Genomic DNA, 19028 nt, shown 5'->3' with positions numbered 1-19028 from the left:
GCCTAAATTAACTCTCGTCTTAATTTTATCACATTCACCTAATCTCTTGAACTAAAGTGAGTTATCTCCTCTCATCTTTGTTTTATTACTACATCTAATGAATCACTATACTCTAATTATACTACCTGGAAAATTTCCTCAAATCTGCCCTACCTCCTATCTCTCCTACTTATTCCTGCTAACACCTAGGACAGATATTGATGTATACACAAGAGTTCCTCACACTTTTTAATTCCATAATTACTTTGAAAAACTCAAAACCCCATAATGGTATGTCAAATTTCAAAATACAGTATTAAAAATAAAACCTAAGAGAAGGCACAATTAATTATTTACTTTTTCCAAGTTAGACAAATGTCCTGTTCTCCAGAGATTCTGATGCACCACTTCCTACCTCCTTTCTGTCTTCTCTTTTACACACAAAACCCACACTCACCCCTACACATATGAATTCCTATCCACCCACACAACCACATAACACACAAATACATATACACACATGTGCTCAGGTTCCAGTATTGAGCACATGTTTTAAATTACCCCAGCACCACCTGGTGTTTTGGGCCTTGGGCAACTGTTCTCTCTGTCTGGAAAACTGTATTCCAAGACTGCCTACTTACTGAACTATCCATCTTTCAAAATCCATATTAACTATTGCAGGCTCTTAAATCCTTCCTTGACCCCAACAACCCCAAACAGAATAAATCATTTTTTAACATATTGCACTCATCCTGTAGTATTATAATTTATTTGATTATGTAACTGCCACCTCCAACTTGAGAGAAAACCCTTAATAAGAGACAGGCATTCTGTCTCATTTATACTTACACTTGAGGGACTCAATTTGTTGAACTTCACCATTATTTTTGATACATTTATTACTTTGGTTAAGTGATGACAACTTATGCAGCATGTCTAAAATATGACTAAGTGACATTTTACTAATAACTAAAAAAGAATCTTTGGATAGTTTATACACAGTTATCAAAAATATAAAGTATATTGATATGTGTATGCATCAATCTAGACTTGCAAAATAGAATGCACCAAGTAACATAAGTATAGCCACCCTACTTCCTGTCTACCTACCACTCTTTTCCTACACAGTCAAGCATTTTGAAAAAGTCATGTACAATCACCATTTCCTTTCCTGACTTCTTATTTCCTTCTCACAACTATTGAAATAGAGTATTTCCACCCACGTATATATTAAAACTGCTATAACAAATGCCGCCAATGACTTACTTCTATATGGACAATTCAAAGGATATTTTTTTTATCTCTGAAGTTATTAACTGATTTTCTGCTGTATTTGATACTACTGGAGATTCCCCTTGAGCCCCTCTACTACCTTGGCTTCTGGTTCTTCTATTTCTTTATTTCTCAGCGGAGTCATGGGATCCTTTTCCTTTACCCATTCATTATGCACTAATTTTACCTAGGGCTCTCTATGCTATTTTCTTGTAACTATATATATTTTGGTGATGTCATCTACTTTTCCATTTAACTATTTCAGGTTCATATACCCAACTATTTCTTGGACCTATAGACCTATAGCACAAGTACCACAAAATCATTATATCAAAATCCAAACTCCTCACAGCTTACCTACCTAGACCTACTTAGCTTTTTTAATTCTACTTTTCAGTCAGTGCCCCTTAATTACCAAACAATTGATATGATAGTCCCTCTAAATTCTTTCTTTACAAAACCATATTCAATTGACAATCAAGCATGCCAATGTGACTCCTTACTCAGCTCTTGAAATGTTTCCTTCCCACACCTTCTGCCACTCCTATAGGTCAAAGGCTTATCATTATCTTTCTTTGGACTATTACAACTGTCTGTTAATTGATTTGCTTATTCCTAGTTTTGCCCACATCACATTCATATTTCATTTTTCTCACTTCTGTCAAAGTAATACATATTTTATATACCTACACACATACATATAATGCAAATCTGACTAAGCCACTCTCCCAATTAAAACCCATTAGTGCATCCTTATAACTATAGTGTGTATTAAATTTTATATTTTTACCCAGTTATCATACACATAAATCTAAATTCATCCTATAATATTAACCTAGGATGCTTTCTTGGATTCTTCTAATCTCTTCTATTCCATTCAAATTAAAACAAACAAAAAAGTAGCCTTTATTGATTTTCAGATCCAGTGATAAGTAGTGACTCACAAATTTAAAAACACTCACCTGCAGGTTAAAGCCATCCTTAATCTCCCTGCCCCTCCCCGCTGTTTATTATTGCCTTTTCTTATCAACCTAGATAGGCACACGTGTGGATATGGAGAGCTCAAATTACAAACACACTATAGAGAATCAGCAGGATAAGGAATGGATTGCAAACTTTAAATTGTTCAATTTACCTAAAGAGAGGTTCACTATTTTAATTTGAAAAGTTCAGGTAAACAAAGAGGTTGTCAAAATAGAGGATTCAAAAGGACTACAGTTGCTTCTTCTTGGCTACTATACTCAGAAGGACCACCAGGAAAGTTCCACTAGGTGAAAGATAAATTAGGATGGACTTCTACAACTCTTAAGTCTATGGAAACTAAAAACAAAGTAAAGAAAATCATCTAAAATCGTGTTGGGAAGTACAACAATTGCTGTTATGTATCTAATAATTCCAATTTAAAACAGACATTAAAATGAGTGGGATCAATTAAAATGGAACCTCAATATGTGGAATATAACATTTTAAAATCAATATTAATTCCCCAAAGAACTTTCCCAGGAATAGCTTGAATTCTAATATAATCCTAATATAAAGTAAAACATTTTGTAATGCCTAGAACATAAGATAGGAAGCAGGGCTCATAAGCTTCCATGAATTCTGAAGGAAAGTTCCATCAGCAGGAAAATGGCTTTAAAGCAGAAACATTTATAGAAAAAAAAAAACAAAACATGGCAATATCATTAAGAGTACTTCTTCCAACTTTTTTTCAATGTACAATTTCAAAACAAGTCGTGTTTTACTACATTTAAATCCAAATTATTTTTATTCCTTGAAAAGTACTGATTAAATGTAGAAGGTGATATTCAAGCATACTTATTGAGATAAAATCTATAATTGATCTATTGGGCCTCTTGAAATTTATTCACCAAAATTTCCTTTCCTAAAACACCAATATTTTAAATGATTTGTGACTGAATGTAATATATAAACTATAAGCATTTAAATGTTTTATTTAATTTTAGTCTTTGCCAATGTTAATACAAACTTGTCATAGCAACAGAATTAAACAAAAATTTATGTATCTTCTTACTCTTTACAATTTTATCACTTTATTTTGGTTTACTTCAAAGACTTCTCAGCTAAAGAAATCTATAGAAAATCACTCTTAGGACACATTTCTTCAAAGGTATTTGATGAAAACCAATAGTAACCACTTGGCTGTAATGGTTGTTCTGCAGAGTATTGCCGCTGCTGAGACATGTTAAGGGAATGTTTAATTTTTCTTACTAAAAGCATAATTCTATTCAGAAGACTGAATATATCCTGTTACTCTGCAGAATTTTAAAGCTATTGACATTTTATCTCATCAAAATCCATGTTCACAACTCAGAATTTACTTATTTGGCTTCCTCTCTACTTCCTGCTTCCCTTTTGTGTTGGTCATTTAACTCTTCACTAATATCTACACTTGAGTTCGCAATAATAAAAATGAAACTAGATGGACAATCTGCTCTTTTAGATTGTCCGTGCCTTTAAGTAATACGGTGAGGGTGGGTAGTGGACTACCTCCCTTACTTGCAGGATCCTTCCCTGTCTGCACCTTGCCTTCCTATGTCCCTAAAAGCCTAGGCTCCAGCTCACACTCCAGCTCACAGCTCCAGCTCATTTAGAATTTGGATTCTAAATCCAAAAGGTACAGAATTTCTGCCACCCTGGAACCCCTAAAAGTGTGTCCCTTTCCTCTAATTAGTTTTATGCTTCCAATATGGCATTAGAAACATCACTTAACAAAGGTACTTAATACAGAGCTCATGTTTCCAGATAATTTTATCTGATTCAATATAGCCTTTTTATTACACATACACGAGTAGTCAGAGTATCTTACTCCCACATGCAATGGGAATTAATAAATCCGTAACCAGTGATCTGTGTAAGAGACGACATTTTCAGTCAATAAAACTAATGCCATACTCACGGTGTAGGTTGGTGGGGCTGGTTTTCAGCATTTCTTGGTGTTTTGCAGGCAGCAGGCTTCGCCATGTCCCTGACAACACACCTGGGGCGCATGATAGACAGCACAACGCACTATTAATTATAAAAAGGGTAGAACACACCTGGAAATTAAACACGGTACTGAAAACACAGTCTAATGGAAAATCTTTGTAAGCCCCTTCTATATTAACCTGGAGGCCCTGGAAAAGCTCTTAGAGTTGGGTATTTTTGACTCAGACTTTCAAGAGCTCAGTTGTACCCAAATAAAATCTGTGCTAGACTCCTTATTTGATTTTCCTTTTAGCACCAATAAAACGATTGTCAGCAGTTTTCCCCATAGAAGAAATGCTACTGAAAGCTTTGGCTTCACCATGTGATGACATCTGAAAGCTTAAAAATATGAACAGCTGTTGTGTTGATATGTTAAAAGATGGGCAGGATTTTCTGTGGCTATTTTACTAAAAGATATGGACTCCTGTTTCATGCTATTCCTTACCACACAGGTTTTTTCCTTTATCAAAAAGAGATCGAACAGGACTGAAGATATTCTCTACGTTCAAAATCCCCTTCAAGTTAATTAAGAGAAAGACTTAGAAGGAAATGTTCATATATAAAGTATGTGTGTGTGTGTACAATACATAGAGAAAATACCTCCACAATGTGAAAAATATATAAAAGCTCTTTGTGTCTTGAGTCCTCCATTACAGGATACATAAATGCAGAGGACAGGCAATATAACAGAGCTCTAAAGGGCAGCAGAAGATGCTCTCACCCTATTAACAGGGCATACTGAGCATTGAAGGGATTCATTGGCAGAAATCCAAAAAACACTCCATCTGAGGCTGTCCTTGGATGGTTCAGATATCCCTTCACCCCAAAAGCTTTAAAAATATTGCTTTTAATAGGGAATGCTTGGTTATAGTGCTGAGACACCACATCTTAGACTTTGCTAGATGGGAAAGCCCCTCAGGACCCAACATTCTCAAACTTGAGTCTCGTTCTTCACAACTTCCTTAAAGGCTTCTGGGAGGTTTGACTACACTACTAATTTTTAAGGCCAGTCATGTTATTCCAGAAGTGGATCGCTGATGAGGCAGTGGCAGATAAACTTTTCCCAGAGCTAAAAGCTGCATGGCAAAATTCTCCACTTCTGAAAGAAATGATACAGGGAAACGTGGACACAACGCACAGAAACGTGCACACACACATACTGCTCATTCCAAACAAGATCAAGTAAGACTTAGAAATCAATATGTAACATGACGAGAAAAGAAAGTGGTACCATTTCAAAGCCTCAGTATACTTCCTTCCTAGGATAAAAGTAAAGAAATGTGGCATTTTTCAAGAACTGATGCTAAACTCTTAATGGACTGGTCAAGAGAGGAGTCAAAAACATCCACAGGAACCACAAAGCCTTCTGTTCTTGTTCTGGTTTCATGGAAGAAAAAAGCCCCTTAGGCATCAAGGTTAAGGGAATATTCAGGAAGGTACTTGTTAGGAAGAAATAATGTCCTGGGATTTCTGAGCTCTGAAATGTTAGTCTAACTTATACAAAATACAATGCTCAGGAAGTTACATTTCATTGCACTGGAAAATCTTTAGAAATTCTCACTCAAGTAAAAATAGTACATTTAGCATATTTAATCTACATGCACTGGTTTGTTAAAATATCGGAAATATCACCAACTTTGGAAAAAATTTTGAAGAATTATATCTATGAGAAACCATATGCAACCTTCTGTCTTAGTTCATTTCTTTTTTTTCTCTAAAGTTTCAGGTATTAATACAAAATTTTGAAATAAAATAAATCAGCTACTTTAATTACAGTTTTCCTTAGATATGCTTTTAAGTAACTTTTTTTGTAATAAATGTGGACTATCAGCTAGCAGTAAAGATAGGTTTCTAAGCAAAACTTTTTTTTTTAATCTGAGTGAAAGACCACATCTGAGTATGAAAATTCTCAACTAATTTCAAATAACCAGTGGTTTTAGTGTAAAAGCACAATAGCTGACATACTGCTTCTGTCTGTACAACTATATAATCTTTCAAATAAAACTTTATTTGAATTTCTGAACTTTAAATATTAAATAATGAAAACAAATACATCACACTAAAAACATTTAGTATTTACAATGAGATATAATTTTGAATATACTTAATTAATACACTTAATTTTTAAAAAGCAGATAAACAACATATTTTTCATACTAACATGTATTCTGACCACAGGACTACAGTGATATAGCTGGCTACTGAATCTGTGTTTTCAGAGGGAAAAACTATTTATTTCAGATTGCTAATTATTCAACCAATCTGATGGGATTCTAAACTATGGTAATATATTCCTACATTTTTTTTAATGTTTATTCATTTTTAGAGACAAAGAGACACAGACCTTTAGCGGGGAGGGGCAGAGAGAGAGAGAGGGAGACACACACACACACACACACACACACACACACACACACACACACACAGAATCTAAAGCAGGCTCCAGTCTCTGAGCTGTCAGCACAGAGCCAGATGCGGGGCTTGAATTCACAAACTGTGAGATCATGACCTGAGCCGAAGTTGGACACCCAACCAGCTGAGCCACCCAGGCGCCCATAATATTCCTACATTTTCTAATTTGGCATGTTTTTAGTGAAGTTTTTTTAGATATAAGAAAAAAAAGATTTTTTAAAAAACCCCTATGCTCAGATACATTCATAAGAAACATAAAAAAAATAGGGGTGCCTGGGTGGCTCGGTTGGTTAAGCATCTGACTTTGGCTTAAGTCATGATCTCACAGTTTGTGGGTTCAAGTCCCGCATCGGGCTCTGTGCTGTCAGCTCAGAGCCTGAAGCCTGCTTCAGATTCTTGTCTCCCACCCTCTCTGCTCCTCCCCTGCTCACACTCTGCCTCTCTCTCTCTCAAAAATAAACATTAAAAAAAAAGTACATAAAAAAATATAATACGCTTATAAGATTTTTGGTAGCCTGTGTAGATTAATATTTCTCTTTTTTGGATTAACATTTCTTTAAAATCATAATTGGAATTGTTGTGTCTGGCCTATCACAGTTTGGAGGGGTAAACTGTTAATAGTTTTGACGGTTCTAATATGTAGAAACTGTTTGGTACCAGCACGTTCTATTATCTCCTAGGCATTAAACTTATAATAATACAGACCTCCTCATACTTTAAGAAACACAACAAACACAACACTATTTCAATATGTTGTAGCAATTAAGTCTTTTCCTCTACATATGATTTATTCCTTCAGCCAGACATAAGGAGGCCACAAACCCTGCCAAAGTGCTGACTTCCCAGAATCGTTATGGATCAACAAACAGACTAGGAGTTCAAGGGGGTTGACCTCTTATTCTTTGCAACTGTCTTTAATTCCTCAGAGATTTATCAGACATGGATTCTACAGTCTTCAAACTGCAAGTGAGCATTCCTTCATCATCAAGCATTACTGCAGATTTATGCAAATGAGACATTCTGCAACCACCTCAGGGGACCGCTTCTCCTGACTCCGCCCTCAGCGCTGCTGGGTTTTATGAATGACTGCAATCAATGCGATGAATGTCTGCCAACTGCCCACTCAACCACGTCTACTCTTCCTGCACATACACACGGGGAGAAACTCAAACTGCCACAAACCTGTCGATGAGGTTATGGTAAGACTTTCATCTTTCTAAGCAGGAACTAAATGTGCTTCCAGATACTCAGAGTATGTGAGTTAAAAATCTTAAATGCCTTCAAAAAACATAATTTACATAATTACTTTCTCTATTTTGAGTTTCAGTGTTGGTTCCTGTAATCACTACTCACCCCCCTTCACCCACCTGCAACACACACACACACACACACACACACACACACACACACACACAACACTATTTTATGAAACTTTATTTCAACTTGAATGTCATCTAAATTGTTTTATCTTTCATGGCTAATGTCAGGAAACTAGTTACTGTGCACTAAGCTGTCAAATAGATATGGCATGTTTACATTTCTGTTCTCAATTTCTTGTTTTTTTAATTTTACTGAGATTTCTCCAATCATCAGTGGAGATTAGTACATTCAAAGTGTCTGGGGAAAAAGTGTATTTGTGCTTACTCCCCAAGTGTTTTTGTACTAGTCTGCATTTGTCATAAGAAATCTTAGAGCCAGTTAAAATAACATAAGATTGAGAAAATGAATTTTTTTTAATACATAATCTCCTGATTTGCAGATCACTAATTAAAATATATATAGAAACAAGGATTCTCCAGCAGCCATCTCCATCTAGGCTGATTGCAAATACATTTCTCTAGCAATTTAAGCCAAAAACTTTAGACTTTACTCCTCTTTTCTCTTAACACTTTGTGTCCAATCTATCAGATTGGTTCTATTTTCAATTTCTATCCAGAGTCTGACCATTTTTTATCTCCTCCATTATTGCTACCCTGTCTTGAGACCTTATCACCATTTACTTGCATTCCCACAAGACTTTTAACTGATTGCCCAGCATTTACCCTTGCCCTTATCCTATAGTCTATTCTTAACACAATAGCCAGAGTGACTCTTTTTTAAAGATAAATCAGATCATGACTGCTGTGCTCAAAAATTCTGCAGTGGTTCCCCAGTTTACTCACAATAAATTGCCAGAGTCCTCAGAATATAATGTGGCCTCCTATAACTCTCAGAGTTCATCTCCTACTGCTTCCTTCCTCCGTCCTTGCTCATTCCACTCCAACCATACTGGCTGGTTTTCCTCAGACACACCAGACATGATCTTATTTTGGGTCCCTTTCAACCAACCAACCTTTCCTTCCATCTGGAATGTTATTTCCTGGTATTGGTAGACTAACCTCCTTACCTTTTTCAAGACTTTGCTCAAATGTCAGTTTTTGATGGTTCCTATTCTGATTATTTTACGTACCACTATAATCTGCTTTCCCACAGCCACCACACTCATATACGTCCAATGCCCTTTACTTGCTCTACTACTTACTAAAATTTACTGCCTCCCACTGCTAAAATATGAACTGCTCAAGAGGAGGCATCCTGGTCTCTTTGGTTCCTTGACATTTGCCAAGAACCTAGAATAGTGTCTGATGTAATAGTCACTCAATACATAATTGTTACATGAATGAATAACATAAAAAGGACAAAAGCTGTGGGTTTCAAACTTGACTAATTTTAAGACTCTAAAATATAGTGATTTAGGATAGATTCTAGGTAACACTTTTTTGCAAGATTACAGCAATTCTATAAAATATTTACAGAATATAAATTGATTTATGGCCAATAGGTTTTGTGACTTGAATAACTTCACTAAATGTGTTTTCATACAGTTTGACTAAGTTTCATTCTCTTTCTGAACAAGAAAATAGGTATTTCTCACCATATAACTTACTTAGTGGAAAAGACTCTTCAATGTCAAGCCATTGCTCAAACCAGGAAGATACCGTTTAACATCTAGTGTACTGATATTTTACCAAATAAAATATTTGTATATGAGGCAATTTTTTAATAGTACAGAGAGAAAATTAATCTCTTTTTCTTATGATTTTTCTAAACAGGGTGGGAAAATAACAAGTACTTGTGCTCATTTAACACCAATTATGTACCAAATCCAAATAGCATATCTTATTCAATCTTCAAGATATCTACCCCCAAAAAGAGATTTGATGTCCCATTTGACAGATGAAGAAGAAACTGTACATCCAAGAGATTAAATTATTTTTCAATAGGATGGCAAATATTGATATTTTAAGAAGCCAAGATTTTTATCAAGGTCTATTTGGTATCAAAGTTGATGTCCTTTCCATCATTGCAAGCAGCCTCCTGACATTAACACAGGCAGCCAGTTTGGTTAAATTAGAAATGTAGAGTGACCTTAAGACCAATGGCAACACTATGGAATGTGAACAGCAAGACAGGCCATCTGGCATATATTACGAGTTTATAAAGGAAAAAGAATCAAGAAAGCTAAAAAGATTTTTTAAATTCATTTTCAAAAGAAACATAATACAATTGATAAAAATCTCTTCAAATATATTTTTCAAAGGAGGCCTTCCACAGTGATCTCATTTCCACTCACAAATACTAAAAGAGAAAAGCTGAAAAATATTACTTTAAAAAGTGAGTTTTTAAAAATTGCATATTCATGTCAACTTAACCATGAACAAATGAGTATGATGACTGTTACCCATAAGATGAAGACGAAACAGTAAAACTTCTACACCAGAAGGAGAGAGTGAATGTTGGTATTTTTCTTGAAAATCCAGATGTACTAATCACAAATCATCAGGGCCTGTTATACCTCTGATGTGCATTCAGGGAATCCTCAGAAGCTACATTGGAGTGATTTTTATGTTTAAAAAAGACAGGAGGACAGAAGAAGCAGGTTCCTAATGAAAAGGGAAACCAGCTGGACATTTTTCACAATGACTGATGAGGGTTGCTGAACCTTTCCTGAAAAGGCCAGGAAGTTATTCACAAAACCAGACAAAAAAGTATAGAATTCTAAAATCAAGGTGATAACAAGATAAAGATTCAATACAGAGATTAATGGGTGATTCCAAATTTTAGGCAAACAGATTTTTCAAAGACTGATAAAAAAGAAAATGATAGGTAAAAAAACGAAGTCAAGGTCTTCTGAATTATTTAAACCTGTTTATTAGTCCTTATGTCTGTAAAGGCTAATTTTGTTTCCTAATATTGTTTCCAACAGTTTGGCAATATGACCAATTAACCCCCTTTTATCCATGCTACTATTTTTTGTTAACATTATTATTTTCTTTTTTTCATTCACCAATTGTTGAAATATTATACATATCTATGAATTTATATCTGTTCTCTTCCCCCCCACACTGTCCCATTTACACTCTTCTACTTATTAACCTGTGTACATTCTCCAAAAGCCACCTGCTGCCTGAAAAACAAAATGACTTAAAAAAATTTTTTTTAACGTTTATTTATTTTTGAGACAGAGAGAGACAGAGCATGAACGGGGGAGGGTCAGAGAGAAGGAGACACAGAATCTGAAACAGGCTCCAGGCTCTGAGCTGTCAGCACAGAGCCCGACGCGGGGCTCGAACTCACGGACCGCGAGATCATGACCTGAGCCAAAGTCGGCCGCCCAACCAACTGAGCCACCCAGGCGCCCCCAAAATGACTTTAAAAGAAAAATCAAAAGTACCAGAAATTTTCCTGCCACTAAACCTGAAAGAGAGAACTTCATTCATTCCCCAGAGGAGGGGAAATCCATCTAATAAGAAGTAAGGAATTTCCATAAGTAGGAAGCAATTAACATGGTCAATGCAGCAGAGGCATCAAAGAGGAGTCCTGAAATCATGTTTTGAACTCTCCAGGAGTAAAAAGAGATGGGGCACAAGTGGAATTATGATGGGTCGATAGGACAAGGGGTGATGTGAAAGTGCAGAGAGAGAATGTAGATAATTAGTGCAAATGGAGACAAAATCTGACTTGAAAAAAGAGGAGTAATGAAGGGAAAGATGTTTTTTTCATACTCAGAGGCAAGATTCTAGGCAAGGGAATTGGCCTAGGGAAAAGGAAGTAGTTAAAGGTACAGGCAGGGAGGAGGGTGAGGAGAGGAAGGAAGGAGAGAAGAAAAGAGACAGGAAGGACAGGAGAAAGGACAGAATTTAGTGAGAAAGCAAAGTTGCTGGGGAGAGGGAGAGGGATGGCATAGAACAAACAGGTAGGGGATTTGTTCCCAAAATGTCACCTTTCATTTGAACATAACTGCCATCTCCATTTTCTGCAGAAAAGATTCCTGAAGGATAATGCTCCATCAGATTGATTTTACAAAGGTCTTGGAGAGGGGAAAATCATCTCTTCACCTCTTTTCTTATTCGAATTCAGCTTATTAGAGGCAGAAAGTTCTGCTTAAAGCTTCCCCACTCCTTCCGGTGCCTGGAGTAGGGAGGAATGTTTGAGGGAGGAGCTCTTTCCTCTCAACCATCATCCACCAAGAGTTTGTTTTCAGTAGGGAGGAGGATCACCGTGTCTTAAAAGCAAGAGTAAGCGGGCAGTTTCTTCTTTTGCCTGTTGAGTATAGGCATAGAGGGACCTCTTTTTGCTTCTCCTTGAGCATCCAGCTTTCCTCAGTAAGCACCCAGAGCAGACCTAGGTGGGGCAGTCTGCGATGTTGCTAACTCTACCTCTCTTTCTCTGTTCAAGCTATTTAGGTAAACACATCTGAAGCCTGTTCAGAGGACTTAGTCTTTTAGATTTAGAGTGAGTTTTAAGGAAACAAAAATGAAACAATGACAACAGCAACAAAAACTCACCTGGGACTGACAACCCACAGCAAATAATAACAACATCACAAAAACTTAAATAATATCTAATTTTCTCAAGTGATGGAAAGAACATAGTTTGGATCAGTAAAGTCAGCCTGTTATGTTCTTCTGGCACTTGTGACAGTGCTTCTGTGTGGAACACATCGCTGTGGGCTCCAGTTTCACAAACAAAAGTCCCACCTATTTCTTTTCTATGAAAGAAAGCATATCGGTCTAAAAGTGAATGAGAATGATAGCATTGGGGGTATAATCCTGGACCTAAAAAAAGCTATCCTAAAGAGGAAACTGTTGTCAGCTTTTAGTTCACTTTCATTAATGAATAGTTCCTAATACCGCTCACAGCTAACTTACATGTGTCTGACAGCCTGATGGAGAACCACTAGTCTGAACTTGCTGGCTCTGTCCCAAGCCTGGTTGAGTATGGTCTCTCCCATCTTTAACAATCACTGACTTGAATGGGATGAGAGAGACTGTTCAGTCAGCAATAACATCAAGTTAAACAAGAATAGTAGCACTCTCAAAGAGAAAATGTAACTAAAAATTGTCCTGATTAATTTAAAAAAAGCAACTCAGCAAAACAAGATGAATTTCAATAAATGTAAACATTCTTAGATATGAAAACTACACAATGACAAAACAGAGAAATAACAGTGAATAGTATCAGCTAAAATTTCTGAGTGCCTACAGTGGGCTAGGAGCTGTGCTAAGAATTCCATATGTTATTAGTCATGGCACCTGATCATATGTCAATATTGCATTTGGCATGACCCAAGTTACACATTTATTTGTGAAATACCACAATTTCTTTTCAGGAGGCTCAATTCATCATAAAAAATCTATCTTATCAATGAATTACTTGGTTTTGAGCAAATAAATGATCTCATTGTCATTCAAGTTTTAGCAAGAGGCATACAATAGTGATTATTTCAAGTTTCAACCCTTCACACACATCTCCATGCCATATTTCAGTGCTGTAGAAGAATAACAGATAGTTGTCAGGTAATGGTTATCTACAGTCTAAATATCCAGAGTAAAGAATGAATTTGGAAAAAAAAGAAGAGGAAGAGGAAGAGGAAGAGGAAGAGGAAGAGGAAGAGGAAGAGGAAGAAGAAGAAGAAGAAGAAGAAGAAGAAGAAGAAGAATACAATTTCGTAGTTGAGAGAGCTAAATGGTATTTGTAAAGATTATTGCCAGAGCTTTCTTACAACTCACAATTTTTTTTTTTTTTGCTCTTTATTTGTAACACAAACCATAGCTCTTTGAATAATGATTTTAGGGTAGTTCTATGTATCTAAGTATGCCTTTTTTCCACAAGCATTCATTCTCCTTCCTCATCGGGGAGCCAGATAGTTAAGTAAGTATCTACTAAGAGGTCCATAATGGTTCCTTGGTGGTATTTAAGTGGATTTTAAATAGATAAAATAAAATGGGAAAATGAAACTTGGAAAAGGATTAATGAAATATTTCAGGCATTGCTTTCAACTAATTGTAACATTTTCTCACTGATTCACCTGCCTAGAAAGTTAGAAAATGGAGCCAGATAGGAAGATATGTTGTATGTGGGCTATTACTTATGAATAAATATTAAAGTACTATATTAAAATATATATAGCATTCATTTTTTGTTGTAAATTGTATTTCTTTATTCTGTCAGGAAAACACAATACTGATGAAAGGTATGATATTTGGAAAGATAATCCAGTGAATATGATTTCTTACTCCTTATTGACAAGGATAAACATTCTCTAAACCCTCTGCTCTCTCTCTTGACTTGCTAGGATTGCCATTCTTGTGGCTTCAAATGGGCGATGGTTTGTGAATTGCCATTTCCAGACTTTACCTCCCATTATCTATCAGATCTTAAATCTGTATCTACTTAAATACCTTTCTCAAAACCAAGTTTAAACAGACTAAAATTCCAAACTCAATATTCCTCCTCCTGTCAAACTTAAACAACTCCCAAATTCTATGTAGGAATTAATCAAACCTTCCTATTACTGATGTTCATGATCTTGATGCCATTATCATTATCACTTTCCTTAATGGACAATAAACCATTAAGTCCTCTATTCCTTTGAAGAATCTCTTGAATTTCCCTTTCTTATTTTTGTATACTACTTCCAGATTCGTTTTCTCTCTTGAATGAACTGCTTGAGTAGTCTTCCTCAAGTTCCATTTTGCTCCTACTCAGATTCTGCAAAAGGGCTCGCATTCCCCACCCTATCAAATACATATATAGCTACCCAGTTCCAGGCTATTTCTTCAACAAATTCCCCCATTCACTAATCTTTTCCTCTTAATTTCTAACATAGCCCATTTCCCAAGTCAGGTATATCTATCACAAATTTTTAGAACATAATTTTGTCATTTTAATCTCCATTCCATATGCCATTTTTTTTTTTCACTCAAAATTATCTGCCTTCTTTCCCTCTCCATTAATTTTTAGTTCTTTCAAAATTCAACTGAAATGTACTAAACTCCAGGAAGCCTTTCAGGCTAAGAACTCTCATTAATCCTTCACCAGTAACTTATAAAAAGTGGGTCCTTATATAGGCAAGAGAAACTTTGTTTAATAGCTGCAGCTCAACTACTGGGAGGAAGTTCAAGAAATGTCTGCTTTAGAAATAGGACATGAAATGGAGGTATGTCCCAAAGCCCCAGTTGGAAAGCCCTGATGATTACGACATCTCTGGGATAAATGAACAAATACTTATAGGAAATGTGTTCTATGCCATACACCATGCCAAGTGCTATGATCCCAACCTGAAATCAAGTTGGTCTGGTCATCAGTGATGATGGTAATAATAAGTGACATTTTTGAGCATTACATGAACTCTTTTAAGCTCTTTATATGTATTAACTCATATGATACTCACAACAACTCCATGTGGTAGGCAGAGAAGGTAACTACTTGACATGGCATTTACAAAGCCCTGTGTAAGTTGCAACAGTATTCTGTTCCACAAGCTGAATTCTATTTGAACATAAATTCATTTCCTTGAAATTGCTCAAATTATTCCTTTTGTAATATAACAAATACCTTCAAATATAAGTAAAAAGTGTAGAAATATAGATTAATATTGCAAGTAAGGATGACATTTACCTAAAAATATTAAATATAAATATTTTTATTTTGAAGAATAAAGCTCTAGTCTGTTATCAGCTATGTGTGAAAGAATGAAAGTGGACTACTTTCTAACACTATACACAAAAATAAATTCAAAATGGATTACAAACCTAAATGTGAGACATGAAACCATAAAAATCCTGGAAGAAAACAGGCAGCAATTGCTCTGATATCAGCTATAGTGTTTTTCTAGATATATCTCCTAAGGCAAGGGCAACAAAAGCAAAAAGACAACATACTGAATGGTAGCAGATATTTGCAAATGACATAGCTGATAATATGTTAATACACAAAACATTTAAATAATGTATACAACTTACCACCAAAAAAACCCCTAAACAATCCAATTAAAAAGGGGCAGAGGATATGACTATATATTTTCCAAAAAAGACATACAGACACATGCATGAAAAGATGCTCAACATCACTAATCATCAGGGAAATGCAAATCAAAACCCATAGTGTGATATCAACTCATGCCTGTTATAATGGCTAAAATCAAGAAGACAAGAAACAACAGGTGTTTGCAAGTATGTCAAGAAAAAGAAACCCTTGCACACTGTTGGTGGGAATGTAAATTGGTATGACCACTGTGGAAAGCAGTATGGAGGTTCCTCAAAAAAATTAAAAATAAAAAATACCATATGATCCAATAATCCCCTATTGGCTATTTACCCAGGGAAAATGAAAACACTAACTTAAAAAGACATATGCATCCTATGGTTATTGTAGCATTGTTTACAATAGCCAAGACATGGAAGCAACATAAGAGTCTATCAATAGATGAGTGGATAATGAAAATATGGTGTGTGTGTGTGTGTGTGTGTGTGTGTGTGTGTGTGTGTGCATAGTGGTATATATACACACACATAGAATATTACACAGCCATAAAAGTGATGAGATTGTGCCATTTGAGACAACATGGATGAACCTAGAGGGTATTATGTTAAGTGAAATAAGTCAGACTGAGAAAGACAAATACCATATGTTTCCACTAATAAACAGAATCTAAGAAAATGAATAAACAAACAAAAAGCAGAATCAGAACTATAAATACAAAGAACAAACCAATAGTTGCCAGAGGGGAGGGCAGTTGAGTGTTGGGCAAAATGGATGAGGGAAGAAGGAAATACAGGCCTCCAGTTATGGAATGAGTAAGTCATGGGAATAAAAAGCATAAGGAATACAGTCACTGATATTGTAATAGGAATGCAATGGGACAGATGGTAGCTATATTTGTGGTGAACATCACTTAATGTATAAACTTGTCAAATCTCTAAGTTGTACACCTGAAACTAATCTAACACTGTGTGCCAAACCTGCTCAAATAAAAAAAAATTAAAAACAAAACAAAACAAAACTCTATTATACTTTTAATGTATATGTATTCTATAATGTCACTGTGTTCTCAAAGGTCATAGAATAATTTTAATTACATTATCATATATAACTAATGTTCAGTGTTCACCTTGCTCTTCAGCATCACTTCCACAGTTTCAGCTAGTCACTCCTAGGGTTCACTTGATATATACCTCTTATTTACAGATCCATGAATATTAAAAAAAATAGAGACTTTCAAACTCTAAGACTGAAATTTGTCATCCCTTCTATCCAAGTCCCCAACTTCTATAGTATTCATGTTTCTGCTGTAGGAAACCTAAAGTCACAGAGAATTCACTAGTCTTGTGACAGCTAATTCTATTCAAGGTTTCTGACTGCTGGACATTTTTAAATGTCTACTGATATCTACCTTAATGTAACTTCCACACATCAGTCCTATCTCAGCCCTTAAAAAGCTATATAGAACAAATTTGCTGCCTTTTACAGAGACAATCTCCCCATATATTTGAATTCAGTGATCTTGTGTTCCCTTTACCTTCCACTTCACTTCTCTTTCTCATTAGCCCCTCAGTCATTTCTCATTAGGCATGTATTCTGTAGTTGCTGCACTTCTTTTGGTTAACAACTCTCTTAAAAGTCAACTCCATCTGTTGTGCAGTATTTTCACTCTAGGTCCACAGGAAGGAATACAAACTCTAATGGCCTCTCTAGTAGCCAGGTCATATAAAAAGGCCAACTGACAGAAGTGATATTCAAGGGAAATCATCTATGAGTGGCTTCCAAACATGGTCATGTATTAGAATTATCTAAAAGAAGTTTTTAAAGGGACAAAGTTCTTCGGTGCTGGCCCAGACTTACAGAGCTGCAGTTTGGGTCCAGGCATTTTCAAATGATTAATTTCCCTGGGTGGTTCTAATATGTCCAGATAGGTGTTTGGGAAGTGAAGTAATGATGAAGAATGAGCCATTCATTCATTCCACAGGACAGTCTGAGTCCTTTCCTTCGAGGAAGCTAAATAAACCACAAGAAGTCCCAATAACTTGGACCACATTATCATAGTCCCTCGTAAAACAGCTCTTCCTTACTGCATTTTAATGTTATGCCTTCAACTTTTACGACCGGTTGATACAAGAAACAGCTGTATGAAGTCGATATCTGCCTTTACTAGAAATTACTGGTGAAGTCACTGTCTATTACATCATCTTGAGTCCTTTCTATAAAACTCCACATCCATCCCACAATTTTTGTTTTCAAAATTTAGCACCAAGGAAAATGTCATTCTTTGTTTGTTCCAAACACCTACCACGATTTCTTTTTGTCAAGGTTCCAAGGAAGTTCAGAGAAAAACTTAAAGCTTGTCATAACAATGCTGTTGATATGGTAAGTATGTTTACAATATCACCTCTTTCTTGGTTATAAGTTTAAATTTCTATTTTACTAATGTTTTATGTTGAAATCCTTTTGAGAAAAGCAAAGCATAATCATAGAAAGAAAAAGGTTAAAGACTTAACCTTAAAGTCTTAAAAGACTTATAAGAAAAAATTAAAAGACTCAATTTTTCTTAAGTTTAAAGAAGCTAATATGCTTTACAGGGTATACCCTGGCATATATGTGTATATACACACACTTACATATATATACTTATATGTGTGTGTGTGTGTGTGTGTGTATTCACATTTCAGTAGGATATATTTTCAATTGGCTACTGCTTATTCTAAAAGCATTAGTACTTTCTCTGAACATAGGCAACTACCTCACATTATGGTACACTGAATAAATATATCACACAACTCTTAGAAAGTTCATCTGCCAAGTGACAAACAGTTTAAGGGTACATATTTTATCCATTCCCATATATTAATTTCACAGAGAGATGACCCACACGAGGTACTTAATAAATTATTTCATGACTAAGCATCCAATATAAACTCATTAAAGGCATAGATTTTGACTTAAAATAATAATTCTTAGTGCAAAAAAGCCTAGAGTTTTTGATTGTTGATTGGTTGGCTTTTTGCGCTGGTAACAATGAATATATTTATGTAAATTTTAAGAGAAATAACCAAAAA

The 19028-nt window shown here is 35.5% G+C and overlaps 1 protein-coding gene across 23 annotated transcripts in view; it reads right to left on the bottom strand.

Moving 5' to 3' along the window:
* The window catches only part of RIMS1 (regulating synaptic membrane exocytosis 1), a 494117-nt gene that overhangs the window by 410557 nt on the left and 64532 nt on the right, over nucleotides 1-19028 (bottom strand). For 22 of the 23 annotated variants that reach the window (XM_040473893.1, XM_040473902.1, XM_040473900.1 and 19 more), the window contains exon 2: nucleotides 4172-4252. The exons of the other annotated variant lie outside the window; for it this stretch is intronic. In XM_040473893.1, the coding sequence (XP_040329827.1) occupies nucleotides 4172-4252 (81 nt within the window). The remainder of the gene's footprint in view (nucleotides 1-4171; nucleotides 4253-19028) is intronic. 23 annotated transcript variants of the gene reach the window in all.

Source organism: Herpailurus yagouaroundi, unplaced genomic scaffold (assembly GCF_014898765.1).
Source record: "Herpailurus yagouaroundi ecotype Mexico unplaced genomic scaffold, PumYag 139, whole genome shotgun sequence".
Classification (NCBI taxonomy): domain Eukaryota; kingdom Metazoa; phylum Chordata; class Mammalia; order Carnivora; family Felidae; genus Herpailurus; species Herpailurus yagouaroundi.
The sequence above is the reverse complement of the archived record's forward strand: the minus strand, read 5'-3'. Positions and strand labels throughout refer to the sequence as shown.